Genomic DNA, 21,797 nt, shown 5'->3' on the forward strand with positions numbered 1-21,797 from the left:
TAGCAGTGCGCCACCGGGCCGGCCCCAGTTCCTTACATTTTGGTTGGAAAATAAGCTTGGTACAATTTCAACCTTCTTGGATTTGTTAAGACTTGTTTGTGATCTGACATGTGGTCTATCCTATAGAAAGTTCCATGGCACTTGAGAAGAATGTGTATTCTGCTACTGCTAGGTAGAATGTTCCTTATGTCTGTTAGGGCCATTCAGCCTATAATGTTGTTCAAGTCCCATGTTTCCTTATTGCTCTTCTGTTTGGTTGTTCTGACCCTTATTGAATGTGAGGTAATGAAGTCTCCTACTATTATATTGCTGTCTATTTCTCCCTTCAATGTTGTCAGTATTTGCTTTATATATTTTGGTGCACATATATTTATAACTTTTACATCTTCCTGGTAGACTGATTCTTTTATCATTATGTAACAACCTCCTTGTCTTTTTTTTTTCGACAGTTTTTGATTTAATGCTTATTTTGTCTGATATAAGTATAGCCACTCCTGCTCTCTTTTGGTTACCATTTACATGGAATATCCTTTTCTATCTCTTCACTTTTAGTCCATATATCCATAAATATAAAGTGAATTTCTTGTAGATAGCCCAAACATTTTTTACAAAAATGCTCAATTAACATGAGACAATATATCTTTCTCTGTCCTAAAACAAGCACCATGATTAACTGGGAAATACTAGAAGCTTTCTCTGTAATAGTTAAAAGAAAAGATGCCCACATTCACTATTATTAACCAATATTTTACTGGGAATACTGAGCCAGTAAAATGCAAAAGAGAAAGAAGTTAAAGTATATAAATCAAGAAAAAGAAAATAAACTATTTGTACCTCATAAAATTGTGAACGTAAAAAAACCCAAATTCAATAAGTGCATTTACTAAGATAATAGGGTGCAAATTTATATGTAGAAAGCAGTACTTTGAAAATATATAAGGGCAACCTGTGACAAGCTACATTTGGAGAAAAGATTAGAAAAGAAAAGATTAATTTACATTAGCAACAAAACAGATAAAATACCTAGGAGTGAACTTAACAAGAAAAATACAAGATTTGTATGAAAACATCTAAACTACTAAAGAACTCAAAGAAAAATTTGAATAAATGAAAATACTTGCTATATTGTTACAGATGTTAATTCTCAACATCATGGAGTTGTTAATTTTTCTAAAGTTAATTTTCAATGTTAAAGTGAGTATACAAATAAGCTCTTGTTGTAAGAATCACACAGGCTAACTCTAACTTTTCAAAATATTACTGCTTGTTGACAGTACAACTAGTCACCCAAGAGCTCTGATCAAGAGACACAAGGAGATGAATGTTGTTTCATGTCTGCTAACACATCTCCATTCTGCAGCCCATGGATTGAGGACTCATTTTTTTACTTTTAAGTCTTATTTAAGAAATACATTTCATAAAATTATAACTGCCATAGATACTGATGCCTCTCATAAATCTGGGCATAGTAAATTGAAAACCCTCTGGAAAAGATTTACCATTCTAGATGCTATTAAGAACATTCACTATTCACAAGAGGAAGTCAAAATATCAACATCCACAGGAGTTTGGAAGAAGTTGATTCCAACCCTCATGGATGACTTTGAGGGGTTCAAGACTTTAGTGGGGAAGTAACTGCACATGTGGTGGAAATAGCAAGAGAACTAGAGTTAGAAGTGGAGCCCGAAGATGCAACTGAATTGCGGCAACCTCATAATCCTACCTTAACAGATGAGGGCTTGCTTCTTATGGATGAGCCAAGAAAATGGTTTCTTGAGATAGAATCTATCCCTAGTGAAGATGCTGTGAACATTGTTGAAGTGACAACAAAGGATTCAGAATATTACACAAACTTAGTTGATATAGTAGTGGCAGGGTTTGAGATGATGACTCCAATTTTGAAAGAAGTTCTGCTGTGGGTAAAATGCTATCAAACAGCATTGCATGCTACAGATCAATTGATGGAACAAAAGCCACTGTTATCTTATTTTAAGAAATTACCATAGCCACCCCAACTTTCAGCAACCACTACCCTGATCAGTCAGCAACCACTACCATGGAGGCAAGACCCTCCACCAGCAAAAAGATTAGGATTCATTAAAGGCTCAGATGATCATTAGCATTTTTTTAGCAATAAAATATTTTTTACCTAAAGAATGTACATTTTTTTAGCCATAATGCTATTGCACACTTAATAGACTACAGTATAATGTAAACATAACTTTTGTGTGCACTAGGAAACCAAAATATTCATGTGACCTGCTTTATTGCAGTATTTGCTTTATTTTGATGGTCCGGAAATAAATCTGCAATGTCTCCAAGGTATGCCTGCATTTTCAAATATTCTCAATAATACTTTAAACAAGTGAAAAACAAATCCTGAAGAAAGTATATTTTCAGTAATGAGAATAACATTTATAGTTAAATTTAAATTTACAGATACATTATCAGCAACTATTTAGACCAACTAAGTTTATTCACTGGATTAGATTACACTGGGCCAGGAACAAAAGACTCTTAGATTAGATTGTAAAAAGATACAAAGGCAGTGCCAATCAAATGCAATTTATAAGATAGGTACATGATACAGCAAGTATAATCAGCAAAAAGAAATCGGAATAGTAAGATAAAAATCAAAATACATTCTGTCAATCATAGTCTTTCAAGAACATACTGTTCAACAGAGCATCAAACATATCAAAAAATGAGTCTTTAGAAATATAAAAAAACTTACTTCACTGTGAATTTGTTAAAATTAAACAGAAAAAAATATATATAACATGACATACTCTTTAAATGACTTGGGTTAAAGAATAAATAAAAAGTTTCTGTCCTGATTAAAGCTCTACTGAAAGGTCTAGATATGTAAACAAGGCATGTGTTGTATATAGAGAGAGTGGCTTTTCACCTATTTTTTAATCTATTGAAAGGGTGACATGTGGACCTTATCTGAGTATATTAAATGATAACAGGAATCCTAAGAGTCTGAAACAAATCTACCATTGAAGAAATAGCAATGGTTTTCTAGTAAATTAGAAAATGATTCACGTAAATAAGTCTTTCCCAAGTCAAAGGCTTCCTGAAGTCCTCACAAGTAAATGTAGAGACATTTATGAGGAGCTGAAACATAATATTTAATAATTATCCTCATAACAACCATTTACTGAATGCTTACTATGTTCAAGACTGTAGGTTAGATACATTAAATACACATTAAACATGTATGTATTCACACATGCATAAGATGAATACAAACTTTAAAATTTTGAATATTAAATGATGCAATTTTTGTTTTTAATCTAATACACTTCCCACACAAGAATTATATTAACATTGATTGGTATTATATAATAATACCTCTTTTAAACCTGAGCAAACAATGTCTGAAAAGTAGTAACTTAATTATGATAGAATACCTAGGAGGGGGTGGAGCCGATATTTGAATTGAAGAAGAGAAACTGATTTACATAATGTGATTCATGATTATTTATAATTTCTGTGATTTTGAAATGTATTAGAATAACAGCACCAATAGTGTTTCACTTTACCTTACAGTAAAATGTAGAACTCTCCTCTTTATGGACTTCTGCTTTTTATTCAAGAGGGGGTGGAGCCGATATTTGAATTGAAGAAGAGAAACTTATTTACATAATGTGATTCATGATTATTTATAATTTCTGTGATTTTGAAATGTATTAGAATAACAGCACCAATAGTGCTTCACTTTACCTTACAGTAAAATGTAGAACTCTCCTCTTTATGGACTTCTGCTTTTTATTCAGGTGTTTCATTTGATCCCGTTTTGTCGATGGTTTCTTCAAAGGAAGAAGATGAATATCAATGGAGGAAAAGAACAGTTTGGAAAGTGCACTGGCCATTCTCCATCCAATATATTTGGAGAAAACTTCTTTCTCTTCGTTTGAGGGCACTTTTGTACTATATCTAGTGAAAGGATCACTTGTGTCACCTAACTCAGCCTGTTGAAAGGAATGAAAAAGGAACGAGTTAGAATTAAATGAGCAGGGTAATGACGTATTATTAAATAAAAGCTAAGATGTACATTTATTTTCTTTGACTAATATTGCATTCTTCCTGTTAAATAAAAATGAGCTTTATAAGAAAAAAATGCAATTTTCCAAAAGATTTAAGAAATTTTATCAATGATTTTCAGTAAAACAAACAAGCATGAATGCATCCAGTCTTGAAATTTTAAAAATACAATGATATAATTTCTATTTTAAATTTGGTACACTTGCCACAGAAGAATTTCATTATCATTTATAAAATTTATTTAAAAGGAAACTAGGAAGTCAGTTGAAGTAATGTATGTTTTATTAAATAAGACATATTTTTCTGTGCCTAATCTAAACTTTCCTTGAAGTCAATAGAAAATTTTTTATAGAACAAAATTTTTAAGTGAAAAACAAACAAGGGATTTGTATTTAGCTTAAACTGAAGATGTTTTAGGATTCAGATTTTGATTGAATTGAATATATTTTAATACCAAAAGAATGCAAAATTTCCACAATGTTTAATCAATCTTTATTCAGAAAAGAACTATTTTCTGAAATTTCCTATTTATGTTTGATAATGTTCCATGACTGATTTTAAAATGGACAGAGGCATTTTTTGAGATGGACAGAGGCATATTTTCATTGGCTGGAATCAGTAATAATAAATGAAGATGTAAGTAAAATGTCATCTTTTATACTTTTTTTATGTTCACAATATATTCATACTATGAATTATTTTTTTTACAAAAAAATTGGATGCTGCCTCTTTCAATTTAAGTTTTTACATTTTTTATTGTATATTATCCATCTTCATGCAGCTCATTACTAGTCACTCAGGATTCATTTTAGATGCCTATTTATCCCATGGTAATAAATATAGGAATGGAAAATGTTTTTCTGCATATGAATATCTAACTAAACCTTTTTAGGATTCTAAGATCAAGCTTGACTCGATTAAATTACTGTTGAAAAATTGACTATTACATTATCTAAACAAAATTATAGTGGAAAAAATGAATACATTGTCATGGTAAAGATCAAAAAAAGAAAGGTTAAGGTAACGAGGAAAATAGCAAAAGGTAAACAAATATGGATTACTGCAAAATCCATAAGTGATGAGAAAGAATAACATGCAAAAAAAAGAGACTAAAAACAAAACAAAACACCTAGCATAATAAAAGGATGAGGTGAAAATCATGCAAACAGGTAAGCATATGATCCAGTAATCCCACTACTATAAACACACACACGCACACACACACACACACACACACACATACACACACGAAGTGAAATCAGTATGTCAAAGACTTCACACACACACACACACACACACACACACATACACACACGAAGTGAAATCAGTATGTCAAAGACTTATCTGCACTCCCATGTTCATTGCAGCATTATTTCTAATAGCTGAGATATGTAATCAACTTGTGCTCATCAATCAATGAATGAATAAAGAAAATGTAGTGTGTATATACATAATATTTATATATATGTATACACACACAATGGAATACTATTCAGCCTTAAAAAAAGAAGGGAATTTTGTCATTTGCTACAACATGGATGAACCTGGAGGAACTATGTTAAGCAAAACAAGCCTGGCACAGAATGACAAATACCGAATGATCTCACTTATGTGTGGAATCTAAAAATGTTGGTTTCATAGAAGTAGAGAGTAGAATGGTGGTTTCCAGGACTGGGGTGGGGATAGGAGATTGGAGAGATGTTGGAATCAGCACACAATTATGTTTACACTATTCCCAGTTGAGTTGAGCATCCTGTTTATTACCTAGGTAGAAATCATGGAAAGAGCATTCAATTTGAAACAAGAAGTTAAACTGTCTCTGACACTTAGTAGCTGCTGTGACTTTGAGGACATTATTTAACACCGCAAAGTCTGCAGCTTCATCTGTAAAATGGTAATCACAATACCTGTACTGTTTATTGTTTACGTCCCCTGGCTCAATTTTTCATAAGAAAAGGTACTTCAAAATCAATAGCAACATACAGTATTGCACAACTATGAGCTATTATGGTGAGCTCTTCAATTATAGGAGATGGATAAATAAATAAATGAGTGAATAAACAAACATGATCAAAAATAATGTCTTTTCATGACATAATTTCTGGCAAAATACATCATTATCAAGTTAACATTACCCTGTATTATAGAATTATGGGGCTCTCATGTGACTACTGTCTTTCTTCCCTCCAAGAGAGGACAGGCTGCAGATCCAGATGCTAGCTCTCTCAGCTAAATGAGTGCACTCCCACATCTTTCACTATCATTCTCTTGTTGGAAGCACAGGTAAATTCTCATCCCTCATTTGTGTCCCAGGCCTTCAGCTTATAGAAATACAGTTTCAAATCACAGTCAAATGCACATTTTTATCTATAAAAGATTTTATTTGTTTGTTTCTTTTCTTGCTGGAAGTAGCCAGGAAGGAATATGAGCTCTACAGTTTGATAATCTGAAATCAGTTCTGGCTCTTCCACTTACTCCTTGAGAATGCCAACTTGGGAAATTAGGTTAACCTCTCCAGGCCTGTTTTGTGTTTAGTTTTGTTCTGTGTTGTTTTTCATCAGTGATAAGGGGATAATAACTACCTTTCAAAGTTTCATGAGGGTGAACCTAGACCACACAGGATGATACGTCTGGAAGAAAGAATGAGAAATTCAACAGAAGACAGAATGAGAAATTCAACAGTTATCAGTTCCTTTCAGGGCTTCCCTAGGAGACAGCACTACTGCTCTGGCCTTTGCGGCAACTCTCACCACCAACCCAGGAAGACTCCACCCAACTTCTGCCATGCCAAAAATAATTTGGGAAGAAAGAATGAGAAATTCAACAGGCATCAGTTCCTTTCAGGGCTTCCCTAGGAGACAGCACTACTGCTCTGGCCTTTGCAGCAACTCTCACCACCAACCCAGGAAGACTCCACCCAACTTCTGCCATGCCAAAAATAATTTGGTTGTATAGTTACTTTTATATTAGCAAATTTGTCAAATAATATGATTATACTTCTATAGTCATCTTCCTTCTTCTCTTAAAGCCATTATTCTAATATTCTTCTTGAGAGCAGACTTATTAATGACCACCCCTTACAATAGATTCTAAAATTATAAATTTACTACTGCTTTTGACCCTGGAATAACACAAGGGTTAAAAATGCCCTATCCATCACCCCCCCCCAGTCAAAAATCTATGCATAAGTTTTGACTTCCCCAAAACGTAACTAGTAATAACCTACTGTTGATCTTGCTTATAACATAAATGGTCAATTAACATATATTTTGTTTGCTATATGTATTATATACAGTATTCTTACAACAAAGTAAGTTAGAGAAAAGAAAATATTAAGAAAATCATAAGGAAGAGAAAATACACTTACAGTACTACACAGTATTGAAAAAAATCTGCAAATAAGTTGACCTGCATAGTTCAAGCCTGTGTTGTTCAGGTCAACTGTATTTAGCCTGCCAATAAACATTACCCGAACCTCCGCTTTTAAGCATTAGGTACACATTTTAGCAATGCCTATGTAGGCTATCAATATTCAGGGTTTCCTTTACTACTGCATTATTGAAACTTAACATTTATTTTTATTAAACAAATAACAGCTTTTAAAATTTCTATGTTAATTTTTATGATTTTGTATTAAAGCTGGAAAAGTGGTATTCTTGAAAAATATTTCTCTCACATACTTGTTCTAACCACGGTCAGAGACAGATGCTTACCCTTTGCTTTTCTATTGTGCATAAAGATGGTAAAAACCAGCAGTAATGCAGGTTGGAAGGAAGAAGATGGATAAATCAGCAAAAGGGGAAATCCCACAAGGAATTAGGACATAGTGGCAATACAGAAGAAAAAGAAGCCTCTGAATTTTCCATCAATAGTTAGGAAGATGTAGCAGACACACCAAAATTTGAGCTAACTCCCATCACTCTTGACATGAGAGTAAAAGGGAGAAAGAAATAGGATGTTGAGCCATTGCAGCACCGTTTGCAGCAAATTCTTTCTGCTCTGTCTCTCTTGTTTTTAAGATGTCACCACATTTTCTTAAGTTATCTTTGAGGTGTGAATATTTAACTTGTTTTGATAACTTATTTTTAAACTTCAAAGATGAAGTTTAAGAAGGACTGATGTAGTAGGTGGAGAAAGGGACTAAGTGGGAATACCCATTCATTTTCCCACTCACTAGTTGTGTGATCTTGCACAAGTTACTTAACCTCACTGAGCATGTTTTCTTGTCCCTGAAATGGAATGGTAATAATAGTCCCTTTCACGGGGTTATTGTAAAGATTAAACACAAAAATTCAATTTATTTTCTAGCACAGTGTCTAGCACACAAAAGTTCTTCAACAGATGTTAGTTCGCTGTTTATTTTTAATTTTAGAGAAAACACAACACGTGGAAATGGCAGAGCCTTTGGGTTAAGCTCACTCATGTTGCATACACTACCAGCCCCTTATTTTATACTGTTTAGATGCAGGTCCCTGGTCTGCATGGGTGGTGATAGTGGTAGGAGAACGGTGGGGCTTAAATGAGTTAATATATAATATACTTAGCACAATACCTGGTGCATTGTAAAGGAACCACAAATATTATTTTGTTCCCTTAAAACAATGTATCTGTTACACTGGCATTCTAGTGATAGCATTTAAGGGACTATACTCAGGCAAAAATACATTTCCCTTTCCACACTCAGAGTTTCTAATTATGTCAAAAGAAAAGCCACATGTGTAGGAGGAGAGTGATAGGCACTGAGAAAATAGAGAATAATAGTGTTGTTTGTTCTATTTTGTTGCTCTACAGAGTACATTAGGAGTATGGAAATAATATCATCAAGAATAAAATCAAATTTTATTTTAGAGATCTCATCATGAAATGTTAACCACAAAGTGCTTTACCTGATGAGTCAAAGGTACTCTGAATAAAGTCACATATTCATTTTAGCTGTACACATTTCTTTTTGATATTTTAGGTCATATACCAGATGGCAGAAAGCACTTACACATGATGACTTTTCCTAGATGTGCCAACATATGCTGCTGAATTGCCTATACAGAAAAACCTTGCTCATTGCAAATCTCCCTGGAAGTATTTCAAACAAAGCACATCAATTAACATTTGTTTATTATGCCACTGTGAGTATATGACAGTTTTTGATTTCTTTTCCAAATACTCAGGCAACAGTTGGGTTTATATTGAATTTGTCACACGAAGGGCTGATGTTTAGGGATCTATTCAGAATTGTTTTTCATTTCATATACTTATTAAATATCTCACCTCTTCTTCAACCTCCAATAAGCATCAAATTTTATGAACAAATATAGTGAGAATTATAGATGATAGAATATTATTATGAATAAAAAACATACAAGATAGAAGAGCACATAATGTACTTAGTAATGAATTTACCAATATTGTAGATAAATTGAATTATTAAATATGAAATCTTATTTGTTAAATTTAGTAGTATATCATATGAATTGCATATTTATTTTTAAAACATAAAAATAGAAAATTCTACTTAATTCCATAAATATTCAGGTATAGTCAATTGTTATGAAGTAACTCCTTCCCCTTACATTGTACAGTAGCTTGTAATTGAAGCTATGTTTCTTCTAAATAGCCCATAGTTTAAAATAGAAATAATAACATAAATTCAAAAATCTATTGAACTGAATAATAATTAAAATACCACTTATCACATCTCAGGGTATAACTAAAATTATGTATAGAGGTGTAAAGATCATATATTAGAAAAGAAAAATGCTACAAATCAAAGACAAGAAATAAAGTTCAATAATTTTAGAAAAAGAACAATCCATTAAATGCAAGAAAATTAGCAGATGAAAATAATAAAACTAATATTAAATATTAAAGAAATAGAGAAAACAGTATCGAGAGAATCAAAAGTTGGTTTTTTAAAAGACTAAGAAGTTCATAAACCTTTGGAATCATAGATTAAAAAGAGAATAAAGACACAAATAAAAAGAGTCAGGAATGAAAAAGTGGACATCATGACAGATTCTAAAGACATTTAGAAATATCGTAGGAAGATACTGTCAGCAATTTTAGAAAGTATCTTTATAGAATGCAGGGAAATAGACATGCGCCTAGGAAAAAATATATACTTACCAAAACTGATGCAAGAAAATGAAAGTCTAGGAAGGTATAAAAAATTAGTCCACAATTTAAAACCTTTCCACAAATCTCCATAATCAAATAGTTTCACTTGCAAATTCCACAAAATTTTTTTTTTCCTTTTTGTCTTTTTTTTTTTACTGACCGGTAACGGGATCGCAACCCTCGGTGTTGCGCCCGCACCGGGGACCGGCAACGGGATCACAACCCTCTGTGTTGCGCCTGCACAGCGCTCAACCCGTGAGCAGGAACCGGTCTCCACATGGGATCCGAACCCTCGGCAGGAGCGCCGCCACGCTCCCAGGCAGCGCACTCTCCAGTGCGCCACCGGGCCGGCCCCACAAAATTTTTAAGGTAGAAATAACGACAATAATACAAAACTCCTCCAATGTATATATGTATACATATATATATGTATACATATATATATATACATATATATATATAAAAGATAATCACTTCCCAGTTTATTCCATAAGTCCAGCATGACTGATACTAAACCTTAAAAAGACATTACAAAAAAGAAAAATTATGGTATAGTCACATCCATTAACATAGATGCAAAATCTTCTGCAAAGTATCATTAAAGTAAATACAGCAATATTGGAAAGGTTACTGCATCACCACCAAGTTGTTTTTATTTCAGAAATGCAATCCAATTAAAAATTTGACAAAATTCCTAACAGGCATTTCATACAAAAGAGTATCAAAATGGCCAGTAAACAAAAAGATGCTCAGCCTCATTAGTCATAGGCAAATGCAAATTAAAAATAATGAAATGCCATTATACATCCACCAGAATGTCTAAGTGAAAAGGGCTAAAATATTTTAAAGTATTGGTAAGGTCATTGTATTAGTTTCTAGGGCTGCCAGAACAAAGTGCCACAAAATGGATGACTGGAAGAACAGAAATTTATCATCTCACAGTTCTGAAATTAGTTCAAAATCAAGGTGTCATTAAGGTTGGTTCCTTTAGAGGGCTCTAAAGAAGAATCACACCTCTCCTCTAGCTTCTGGTGATGGCTGACAATCCTTGGGATTCCATGGCTTGTAGATGTGTCATTCCAATCTCTGCCTCTGTCTTCATATGGCTCTCTGCCTGTGTCTCTGTTTTCATATGACTGTCTTCTTATAAAGACACCAATCATATTGGATTAGGGGCCCATCTATTCCAGTATGACCTTGTCTTATCTGATTACTTCTGCAGTAGCCTATTTCCAAATACGATCACATTCTGAAGTAATGGGGGTTAGGGATTCAACATAATTTTGGAAAAGCTATACACTTCAACCCATAACAGATGCAAAGCAACATGAACTTTCATACACTTTGAGAAGCTATTTAGCATTACCTATTAAGGCTAAGTACATGCCTTTCTTACGACCCACTCATTTCACTCCTCAATACTCAATACTAGATAGAGCCCTATGAAATTATGGATTTTTGTAGGACAAAATCCATCTGAATATCAGCTATTTCATATGGGTCAACTAGAAACACATGAAAATTTGCATAAAAGGTATGTTCAAAAATGCTTACGGCAGGATTACTCATACTTGCCTGAAATTGAAAATATCCTACATGTCTATCAAGAGTAAAATGAATAAATAAATTGTGATATATTCATATGTTCACATAATGAAATGCTGCACAGCAATGAAAATTGCTACACACAATATAATATTGATTGAAAGAAGCCAGACAAATACTACATAATGCATGAATCTATTCATATAGGCAACACTTATCAATCAGATATCAGCAAAAGTGTTTAGTTTTCGGGAGAAGGACACAGTGATTAGAAAGGATTCAGCTGTTAATTGGGGATTGGCTAGTGTTAGGGAGGGGAGGGGATCAGCTACATGACTTGTCTCTGTTCTGTGTTGTCTCTCATCTCCCAACTGGATGATGGGCTTATTGGCATGGCAGTTAAAGGACTGCAAGAGTCCAAGAGAGGGAAGGCCCCAATGTGTAAGCATTTTTCAAATCTCTGTTGTATAAGGTTTGCCATTGCCATATTATCCAATTCAAGTCACATTTTCAAGCCAAGAATTTGAATGTAGGGGTAATGACGCAAGCATGTGGTTACAGGGATCCTTGAATAAATTGGGAACAATTACTCTCACAACATAACACAAGTTCCAAAGCATACTGCATTATTTTAAAAAGATGTAGAAAATTGTACACATGAGTTTTATCCAACATAGATTATCAAACACTAAAGTTCAGGTAAAACCAATAATTTTTTCCCAAAACTAATTTCTCCACGAGTATCTCTATTTCTATAAAACCACCTAAGTCTCCACCACCATAACTTAGTAATCCAAACATACCTTTCAAATTTAATGCCCACTACTGCTCAGCCTAAAATATTTTCCCAACTAGGCAAGTCAACGCGTGACTTTTTCTTACACAATGTTCTTATTTCTGCTGAGTATCTCTATTTCTATAAAACCACCTAAGTCTCCACCACCATAACTTAATAATCCAAACATACCTTTCAAATTTAATGCCCACTACTGCTCAGCCTAAAGTATTTTCCCAACTAGGCAAGTCAACGCGTGACTTTTTCTTACACAATGTTCTTATTTCTGCTTAGCTCATGACATTTCCTTGTCTACAAGATGCTCTCTTTAACCCTGTCATTTAATCTAACTCAAAATTTGTTTCCAGCTCAAGTACTACTTGAAAATGGCAATAATTTGTTTCTAACTAATATAAGAAAAAAGCTAGGAGTGAAACAGTTATCTGAGCTCCTGCGATGAGCTTTGATGGAGCTAGCCACATGTATAATGATCCATTTGTTGTGTTCTTCATCTGTTTCTGGAGGATGTGTCTTCTGGATGAGACAGTAAAACTTGTGTAAGATAATTTTTTTACACTTTCTTGCATCTTCCACAGAATTCAGCAAGGCTGAATAGACTTAGTACGCAATAAATATGTATTTACTTTATATTTTTTAGTGGTTTTGGTGAAAACTTTTATATACATTTTTTACTTTATATATTTGTAATGTCTTAATATTAAGTAAGGGAATTCAACCTCAAATTAGTGATATTTCAAAGTCATCAGCTTGCTACTTTATCATTTGTATCCATAAATCACATATTTTATTGACTATTAAGCAATAATGTCCCTATCTCTAACTAACTTTTATATAAAACAGGTCTAGAATGAATTGTGGCTTTCAGTAAATCTATCTAATGCAAATTAAACTTATTTACTGGATTAATTTTGTACTATGCTTAAATTAATATAACTGCTTTTATAGAAACTCCCAATTTAGATTTTTCTCTAAGGAAAACTTGCCTTCCCCACCCCCAATTACTACTTAAAATGAATGAAAACATCCTTTAGATGTCTTCTGACTCAGCCCTGAAAACTAATTAGCACATGTAGTGGTTATGCTTTTGTTTATTCTTTTATTCTCAGTGCTGACTGCTTGAATAATGAGGTCTTTGCTTACATCTAATATCTAAAATATATTTGCTATGTCTGATTGACTTACAAATTTCAAATGTAATTTTCTATAGATATTTACTAAAATTTTGAAGAAAGAAGAATATCTTATACCAAATGATTGGCTCTGAGAATTGGCATATAAATAGAATTCTAATTATAGAAATGTCAAATTTGAGTTCGCTTATTTAGTTACTGTATAATCCTTTAGAGATTTGCTAATAAAACTAGATATAAAACCAGAGAGTAATATAAGTAATTGAAAGAATCATGGAAACAGAAAAAAATAAAAACAAAATAAATAAGGCTGATTGAGATGCGTACATATCATCCTCTATTTCTGTTAGAAATCAACCAGAAATTTGACTCTTTTAAGATTTCTTTTAAGCTCCAGCAAGCAGTTTATACAAAGTCGATAAGGTTAGCACAGTACATGAGACTATGGAGAATTTATTTCTGGAATCCCAATAAAGGGGATATTAGATGACATATTGACCATCACTATAATAGATGTCATACTTTTCCTTGATTTTCTTTTTCTTTCTGGGTTTTCAATCCAAAACCAAGAATAAAGATGAAGCACAGTTGTGTAAAAGCAAGTCCGTGAAATCCAAAACACTAACTAGTTCAAATGGGAAGTTCTCTGACTGCCTTTCTTATTCCAAAGGAAAAAAATTAGAATATCTAGAGAAAACAATAACTGCTTGTTTTAGTTAGTCCTACATAGAGATTATTACTCCAAATCACACTTATGATTAAAAAGCAGAGTTTAAGGTTTCATTTTCTACTAAGAATCTAAAGTACACTTACTCTGTGTTGCTAATAATGGCCCATCCATACGCTCTGATGATAAATTTGGCAGAGTAAATTCATTAATTGCCCTTCCTAGCTGTTAACATTAATTCATTTTCATAATTATTATTGAAAACAGAATATTAAGACTGTTAGGATAATTACATCTGTGAAAGCTAGAAAGAACCAGAAATTTTCAGTGACAAAAGTATATGTTAGGAAAACAAATGGATTAACTCACCTCAAAATAAGATATAAAAAAGAAAAAAAATCTTTGCTGGAGTTTTAAAATATCATAGAATGCCATCTGAATAAAGCATCACTGAAAAATCATGTTTGTATTTTATGAAAAATGAATAGCTAGCTTCACAATGCTTTTCTTTGAATGTGAAAAAAATATGGGTATACGTACTGTCATTCAATCAGAACTAGAAAAACCAAGAAGCTGTAAATTAAATTTTTCACTTTAAGGAAAAGGCTTTACTATTTGTGCATTCAGATCTACAATTTATATTGTCTAATGCCAAAAAAGAAAACTATAAATAAGATAACTGAATAATTTATTGTCCAAATTGAGACACTTTCAAAATTGAATTAATCACTACCAATAAGAAAGCTGGGAAAATTGGCACGAACCCATACTAACATGGGCAAATTGGAATGCCTGGTCAGCATATTTGTAAATGTCTCCAAAAGGCACACACCTAATGCAGAATTGCCTTTCCCACAAATCAACTCCTCTCTTCAAGCTGGTTAACCAGGAGAGTGCCACGTGCCAAACCTGTGGAGATTAGTGTGGCTACCTATTCTCATTGCCTGATGAGACACAAAAAATTTCAGTAATTTTTATATCTGGAACTAAAAATAATTCACGATTAAAAAGCCATATAAATTCCAACCAAGCCCTCCCCCCCCCATTTTAGAAACAGATAAATAAAGCCATTAGTGAAATCCCTAAATCATGTTTTCTCTGTCAATGTTGTAAACTTTTCAAGCCTGCTGTCCCGTAGTTTCATGAAGACTTGCAGACTGCCTCAGTTAGCAACACCAGTAAGAAACCAATGCAATAAAAGAATTTCATTGGTTTACTTTGTAGCTTATTTATCCTCTACTTTCTCAAAATATTTTGCAGTTTATTTTTACTTTATCTGAAATTCATCAGCTTTTGCTGCTGAATTTTTTTTAATGAAAAGCACATTTTCCTTCTCCCACAGTTCTATTACAGCAGCATAATAATAAATAATAATTTTTAGAAATATTTGGAAGTGATATACTTCGGAATATAACAAATACTCTTATTTCAGTATATTTTTATTTATTTTTCTAACAAAAACTTTAAGTGCTTTATAATATTAACTCATTTAATTGTCACAACAAGCCTATGCATTAGATACAATTATTAGCTCCATTTTCAGAGAAGTAAACTAAGGTACAAGTATACCCAAGATCACTCTGATACTCTGTGGTAGAACTGCCATTTGAACCCAGGCAACCTGGCCTTACGTTGTGTGGTCTCGACCACTAGCCTTTCCTGTCTCGTATGTGATCTTCAGTAACTACCTGTCTGTGAGTATTATAAGTCCCCCATAGCATCCTATCTTTCAAAAATAAGAAAACTAAGGCTGAGAGATATAACTTGTTCCGTGTTCCACCTATATAAACCCTCTTTTCCTGAGGGTTTAACTACTTTAATTTAGTGCTATGGTGTGACATAATTGGTTTAAATATTCTCCAGTTATTGGCCAAAATATATTAAGTTATTTTTCATATATGAGTGCACAGGTGAGTGTGTCAAGCACAATGTTAAATAATAGCAATCACAGCGAATATCTTAGTCTTATCCTTGACATTCATATGAACAAATCTAGTAGGTCACTTGTGAATTTATCTAAATCTTACTTGTTAAGGTTTTCTGCATTCCTTTAAGTCAATTTTCATCATTTATATTTTCTTAGAACACCACTCATTACATTTATATTTTCAAATATATTAGCATGTAGTTGTAAATTGATTCTTTTATAATGACTTTACAATTATTTTCTTACAGTTATATTCCCTTTTCTCTTCCAAATTTTGTAACTTATAAACTTTTTCTCATTTTTTTTCCATTATATTACCCACTCTATAAATAGTTAATGTATTATTTTTATATTACCCAAAGAAACAATTTTAGGATTTATCAGTTTTAGGCTTTTTATAGTCTAATGTATTACTACTTTTATTTTTCTTAATAAATTTTCTATTTAGCTTTTCTCTCATTTTTTGAGAACTTTTTAAAATTATTCCCAGAAGCTTACCACTGTGTGCTACTCTAGTGCATCCTAAAACAATTCTCCTCTTCCACCCTCCTCTCTGCCGCTCTCTCCTTCACTTGCCAAAGCCTCACACTGGTCGGCTTGCTCTCTTAACACAGCCACCCAATTCTTATCCCACAGCCTTTGCGGTCCTCTCTACTAGAGTACACTGCTTTTATGAACACTTCCTTCACATTATGCAGGTCTCATTTCAAAGGCTGCCTTCTTGGAAAAGCCTTCCCTGCCCACTCCAGCTGAAGGATCCACTCCCCACCTGACTCCCAGTCACATTGCAGTGCCTTTATGTCATTTTATTTTCTTTATAGTAGATATCACCATTTGATATTATATTTTAATTTGTTGGTTTGCATATTTATTGTCAGTCTCCTTGAACCAATCTTTAAGTTATATTTGAAAGAATATATATCTGCCTGTTTACACGTGTTGCCAACACCCAACACAATGGCTAGTGCTTACAAATAGGTTCATTAATTTCCTCCTTGTACTTATATTTCAAGGCATGTTATTTTTTTTTTTTTTTCCTTTTTGTCTTTTTTTTTTACTGACCGGTAACAGGATCGCAACCCTCGGTGTTGCGCCCACACCACGCTCAACCAGTGAGCGGGAACCGGTCTCCACATGGGATCCGAACCCTTGGCGGGAGCGCCGCCACGCTCCCAGACGGCGCACTCTCCAGTGCGCCGCTGGGCCGGCCCTCAAGGCATGTTTTAATTCCCAAATGATTTCAGATTTTACCCATTAATTTTGTTATTTTAAATAAAATTATTATATACTTTTAAAATAACTGTTTATGAATTTAATAAATATCAAAATAAAGTATTAAACATGGTCTTAGTTTTTCTTTTAATATTTAAGCCCATTTTCAATCATTCATGCAGCATATTTTATTGAGCACTTAATATATGTATTGGGATATACCAATGAAAAAAACAAATGCTTTTGTGTGCTCTTCCTTTAATGAGGTATTTCTTTAGTTATTACCTTTATTACAAAAGTAGAATATCCTTGAGTTCTCTCTAATGAAAGGATGCCCTTTAGGCTTTTAAGTTGTAATTTAGAAGGTCAGATCATGTAGGTTCTATTTACAAATGCGATTGTTGAACAAGCTGAGAAGAGAAGGAAGACTCCAGAAAGTAGGGGCAACCCAACAAAAGAACTTTTACATTTCCCTATATATTTCCTATGTTTGTTTAAATAACTGAAGTTAGGGCCACCTTTGCCTGTCTCTAGTCTGGTGTGCTGATATGGCTGTGTCCAGCCTTATTCCTGGTATTCCTGCCTACTGAGCTGGAGAAGGAAGGAAACACTCAAGAGCCAGGATGGGTCTCTGGATTGCTCACATCCATAAAAAACGAAATCATATCAATACTGCATGTCCTCACTCATAAGTGGGAGTTAAGAGAGAAAAAAGGAAAGAAAGAAATACCATAGTGGTACATTGGACTTGCAGAGGGAGAGAGCACACCTAGGGCTACAAAGTGGAGTGGGGGGAGGGGGATGGGGAAGGAGGTTGGGGGTAATTGGGGGAATAATTGGGTGGGTGACACAGGGTATTCACAGTCCCTGGTAATGGGCATGCTGCCAGTATGGATCTGGCCCTCACATCTTGGGCATGAGTGGTGACAATCAGCTTTGTACCCCATGAACATTCATAAATTAAAAAAAAAAAGCTAAAGCATAGAAAGCCCCTTGTCTCTCCTGGATGAATTCTAACCATACCCTGCCTCTTCTGACAGCTGTCACTATGAGGTAATGAAAGGCCCCTGTGCATCTCTTCACAGCCCATCCCAACAAGAGACCTCAAATTAGAGGTAAGTGTTATGCTCCTTAAAACATCCATTACTGATCAAGCTTCTTCACCAAATTTTCTGAAAAGAAAAAATCAGGGCTCGATATCATACTTCTGTCAAGTGCACCTACTATATGCCTATCAGAACTTTCCACCAAGTTTGAGTTTTGTGGTGGAATTATTCCTTGGTGGAATGTATTTTTTCCTAAATTTGTTAAATGTATTTAATTCTGTTTCCATTAAAAGCCTTTGAAGGGGGCTGGCCTGGTGGCGCACTGGAGAGTGCGCCGCCTTGGAGCGCGGCGGCGCTTCCGCCAAGGGTTCGGATCCCATGTGGAGACCGGTTCCTGCTCACTGGCTGAGCGCGGTGCAGGCGCAACACCAAGGGTTGTGATCCTGTTGCCGTTCCCCGGTACGGGCGCGACACTGAGGGTTATGATCCCGTTACCGGTCAGTAAAAAAGACAAAAAGGANAGGGTTCGGATCCCATGTGGAGACCGGTTCCCGCTCACTGGCTGAGCACGGTGCAGGCGCAACACCAAGGGTTGTGATCCTGTTGCCGTTCCCCGGTACGGGCGCGACACTGAGGGTTATGATCCCGTTAACGGTCAGTAAAAAAGACAAAAAGGAAAAAAAAAAAAAAAGCCTTTGAAGGGCCTGTTTTCAAGCCACCTCTAGAGGTCAACCCTCTTATCTTTAAGCAAAAGAAAGTCAATGTTAAATTTTAAAAATAGTATTCTCAATTGTGAGTCATTCATACTCACTGAACATAGACATTCCTTTATCCAGAGAGAAAAATGATGAGTGTGCTTTCTGACAATGGAAGGACCAATTTATTGCCTATTGCCCAGTGTTTTACCTTACCTGAGCTACACTTATTGCATTTTGGATTCGTGCATCTGTCTCATAATCCTTTATTTTCTGTAATGTTTGCCATATTGTGTTTCTAAGTCCATCCTCTTCCCCGTTTCCTTGAAGTTCCCATGACATTTTTACCAGGTTATGCACTAAGCCATAGTATCCAGTCCAGACCACTTGATCACCTGTTTAAAAAGAAACATTAGGGGGAATGTATAATTTTGTTCACCTTACTATAGTTGTGAGAAAAATAAGAAACCCAATTTTACCAAAATTCATAATAATATTTTAAAGTCTAAAATTCTAAGCTCTGGAAATGTCTTTCCCTTCACTGATTCTACTCCTTTAATCTTAAAAATCACAGATCATTTAAAAATTTTTAACCACATGAAAAGATAAACTGCACCTAATATACCTCATAAATTTAAAAGTTAAATGGGTAAACTGTGAACTACATACTAAAAACAAATCCTTAGAATTCAGATAAAAAGGAATTTGTTCAAGGCAACATGAATACTTAGGCCTCAATGATGACCCTTTAAATACATCAAAGGAACAGGAGAAAAATCTCTTGCAGTTATAAAAAAAATAAAAGATATAAAACCCTATGAAACATGGTATTTGAACCAAGAAGAAAACTTTTAAAATAATGTCAAAAACAGACAAAAATTACTGATATAATTATAGGCTAGAGAATTTTTTTAAATAACAGGGACATACATTAATTGGAATAAGAGAAAGGGAGTAATGAATGCTGAGAAGATAAAAAATATCTAAGGCACTTTTCCTTCTAAAACTTATACAGCAATTAGCGATTTGTATGCATTATCAAGCTGTACTTTCAAGGTATGCATTTCCCTTTCAGAAAGGAAGAAGTTCTATTTCCTCTCTCTCTCTCAATTTTTTTCTTACCAAGCTATGGTATAAAACAATACAGTCCTCAAAGGGGAAATAAACTTAAGTTAATCAAAGAGCAACATGAAGATACTGAGTATCTGTGGTGCAGATGAGAAGAACAAGAGGAAGAGGAAGTTCAGAAGAGGAGGTGGAAGTGTTTAAGCCTCTGAAATCCCATATAGCACTTTCCCCCCAAATCCTGGCAACAGCCCACATAACATTGAAAATCATCAATGCCCTTCTTGAATAAAGATATAAGCACAATCTGACAAAATCACAATTCTCAACTTTCCCTAATTTGATCTAGTGTATTATAATGCAGGCTAATAATAATAATCACTTCTATTATAATTAGCATATATAGTAGTAACAACTATGTGCCACAATTCTAGTCCTCACTGCAGCCCTGCTATGTAGATCTTATTACATGAAGAATACCTGAAGGGAACATTTGAACCTGATCTCTGTTAGAAAATTTCCTAACATCATGCAGCTGACGAGTGCTAGATCAGGGAAAGGCTAGCCTAATCTTGCTCCCGGCAGCACAGCCTCTCCATTTCAGATGAATACTTTTCTTTCCAATCCCCACCTTCCATTTCATTCACAGGAAAGGAAGAGACTGGAAGGTAGAAAAATGAAGCAGAAGAGAAGGCATGTACACATTTTGGAAATGGGAGAGAGAAGGTACACGAGTATGTCTAGCTTCCAGTCTTAAGGTACCATCTACCCTTTCTATTGTTGGTACTTTAGGGAAAAAAAAGTAAAAAATGCAAATATGAAGCTACAGGTAAGCAGCTAGTTTTTTTCAGGAAATGTCATTTCCCCCTCGTAGCAACTTTACTAGTTAAAATTGGGGTACTGCAATATTTGAAATTATATATAAATAAAAAACAAGCCTTTTTTTTTTTTTTAATTTTATTTTTTGTCTTTTGTCTTTTTCCGTGTCCGGCAATGGATCGCAACCCTCAGTGTTGCCCCCGTACCGGACCGGGGACCGGCAACGGGATCGCAACCCTCGGCGTTGCTCCCGCGCCTCGCTCAGCCAGTGAGCGGGAACTGGTCTGTATGTGGGATCCGAACCCTCGGGCGGGAGCGCCGCCGCGCTTCCCAAGCGGTGCACTTATCCAGTGCGCCACCGGGCCGGCCCAAAAACAAGCCTTTTTGAATGAATGATAATTAATATCTTTTCAATAAAATTTTGGAATATTATCTCTTTTTTTTGAATATTTGAGTCATTTATTTGCATCTCTCCACCACTTCAATATGCCCACGTTGACAAAGTCTAAGAGTCAAATCAGCGATGTAATACTGACATACATTCCATACCATACAGGATTTAACCCAAGGATTTAATTCTTTTTTTTTTTTTTTAGTCCTTTAAATATACTAAATCGAAGATCACTTGCATAAGTAAAGTTCTCCCAACTGGAAAATTAATTACAAAATCTCGGTCCTTAATTAGAGGCCTAAAAATGGCCCAGTGGAATATAATCTTGAAGCAAAAATTTAAT

The 21,797-nt window shown here is 34.4% G+C and overlaps 1 protein-coding gene across 1 annotated transcript in view; it reads right to left on the bottom strand.

Moving 5' to 3' along the window:
• The window catches only part of LOC103602790 (transmembrane protein 232-like), a gene marked incomplete at its 5' end in the record, with an annotated part of 137,515 nt that extends 117,941 nt beyond the window's left edge, over positions 1-19,574 (bottom strand). The window contains 2 exons of the mRNA XM_008587227.1: positions 3,730-3,977; positions 19,396-19,574. Of these exons, the coding sequence (XP_008585449.1) occupies positions 3,730-3,977; positions 19,396-19,574 (427 nt within the window). The remainder of the gene's footprint in view (positions 1-3,729; positions 3,978-19,395) is intronic.
• Between the last annotated feature and the right edge of the window lie 2,223 nt (positions 19,575-21,797).

This window comes from Galeopterus variegatus, unplaced genomic scaffold (genome assembly GCF_000696425.1).
Source record: "Galeopterus variegatus unplaced genomic scaffold, G_variegatus-3.0.2 Scaffold4302, whole genome shotgun sequence".
In the NCBI taxonomy this organism is placed as follows: Eukaryota; Metazoa; Chordata; class Mammalia; order Dermoptera; family Cynocephalidae; genus Galeopterus; species Galeopterus variegatus.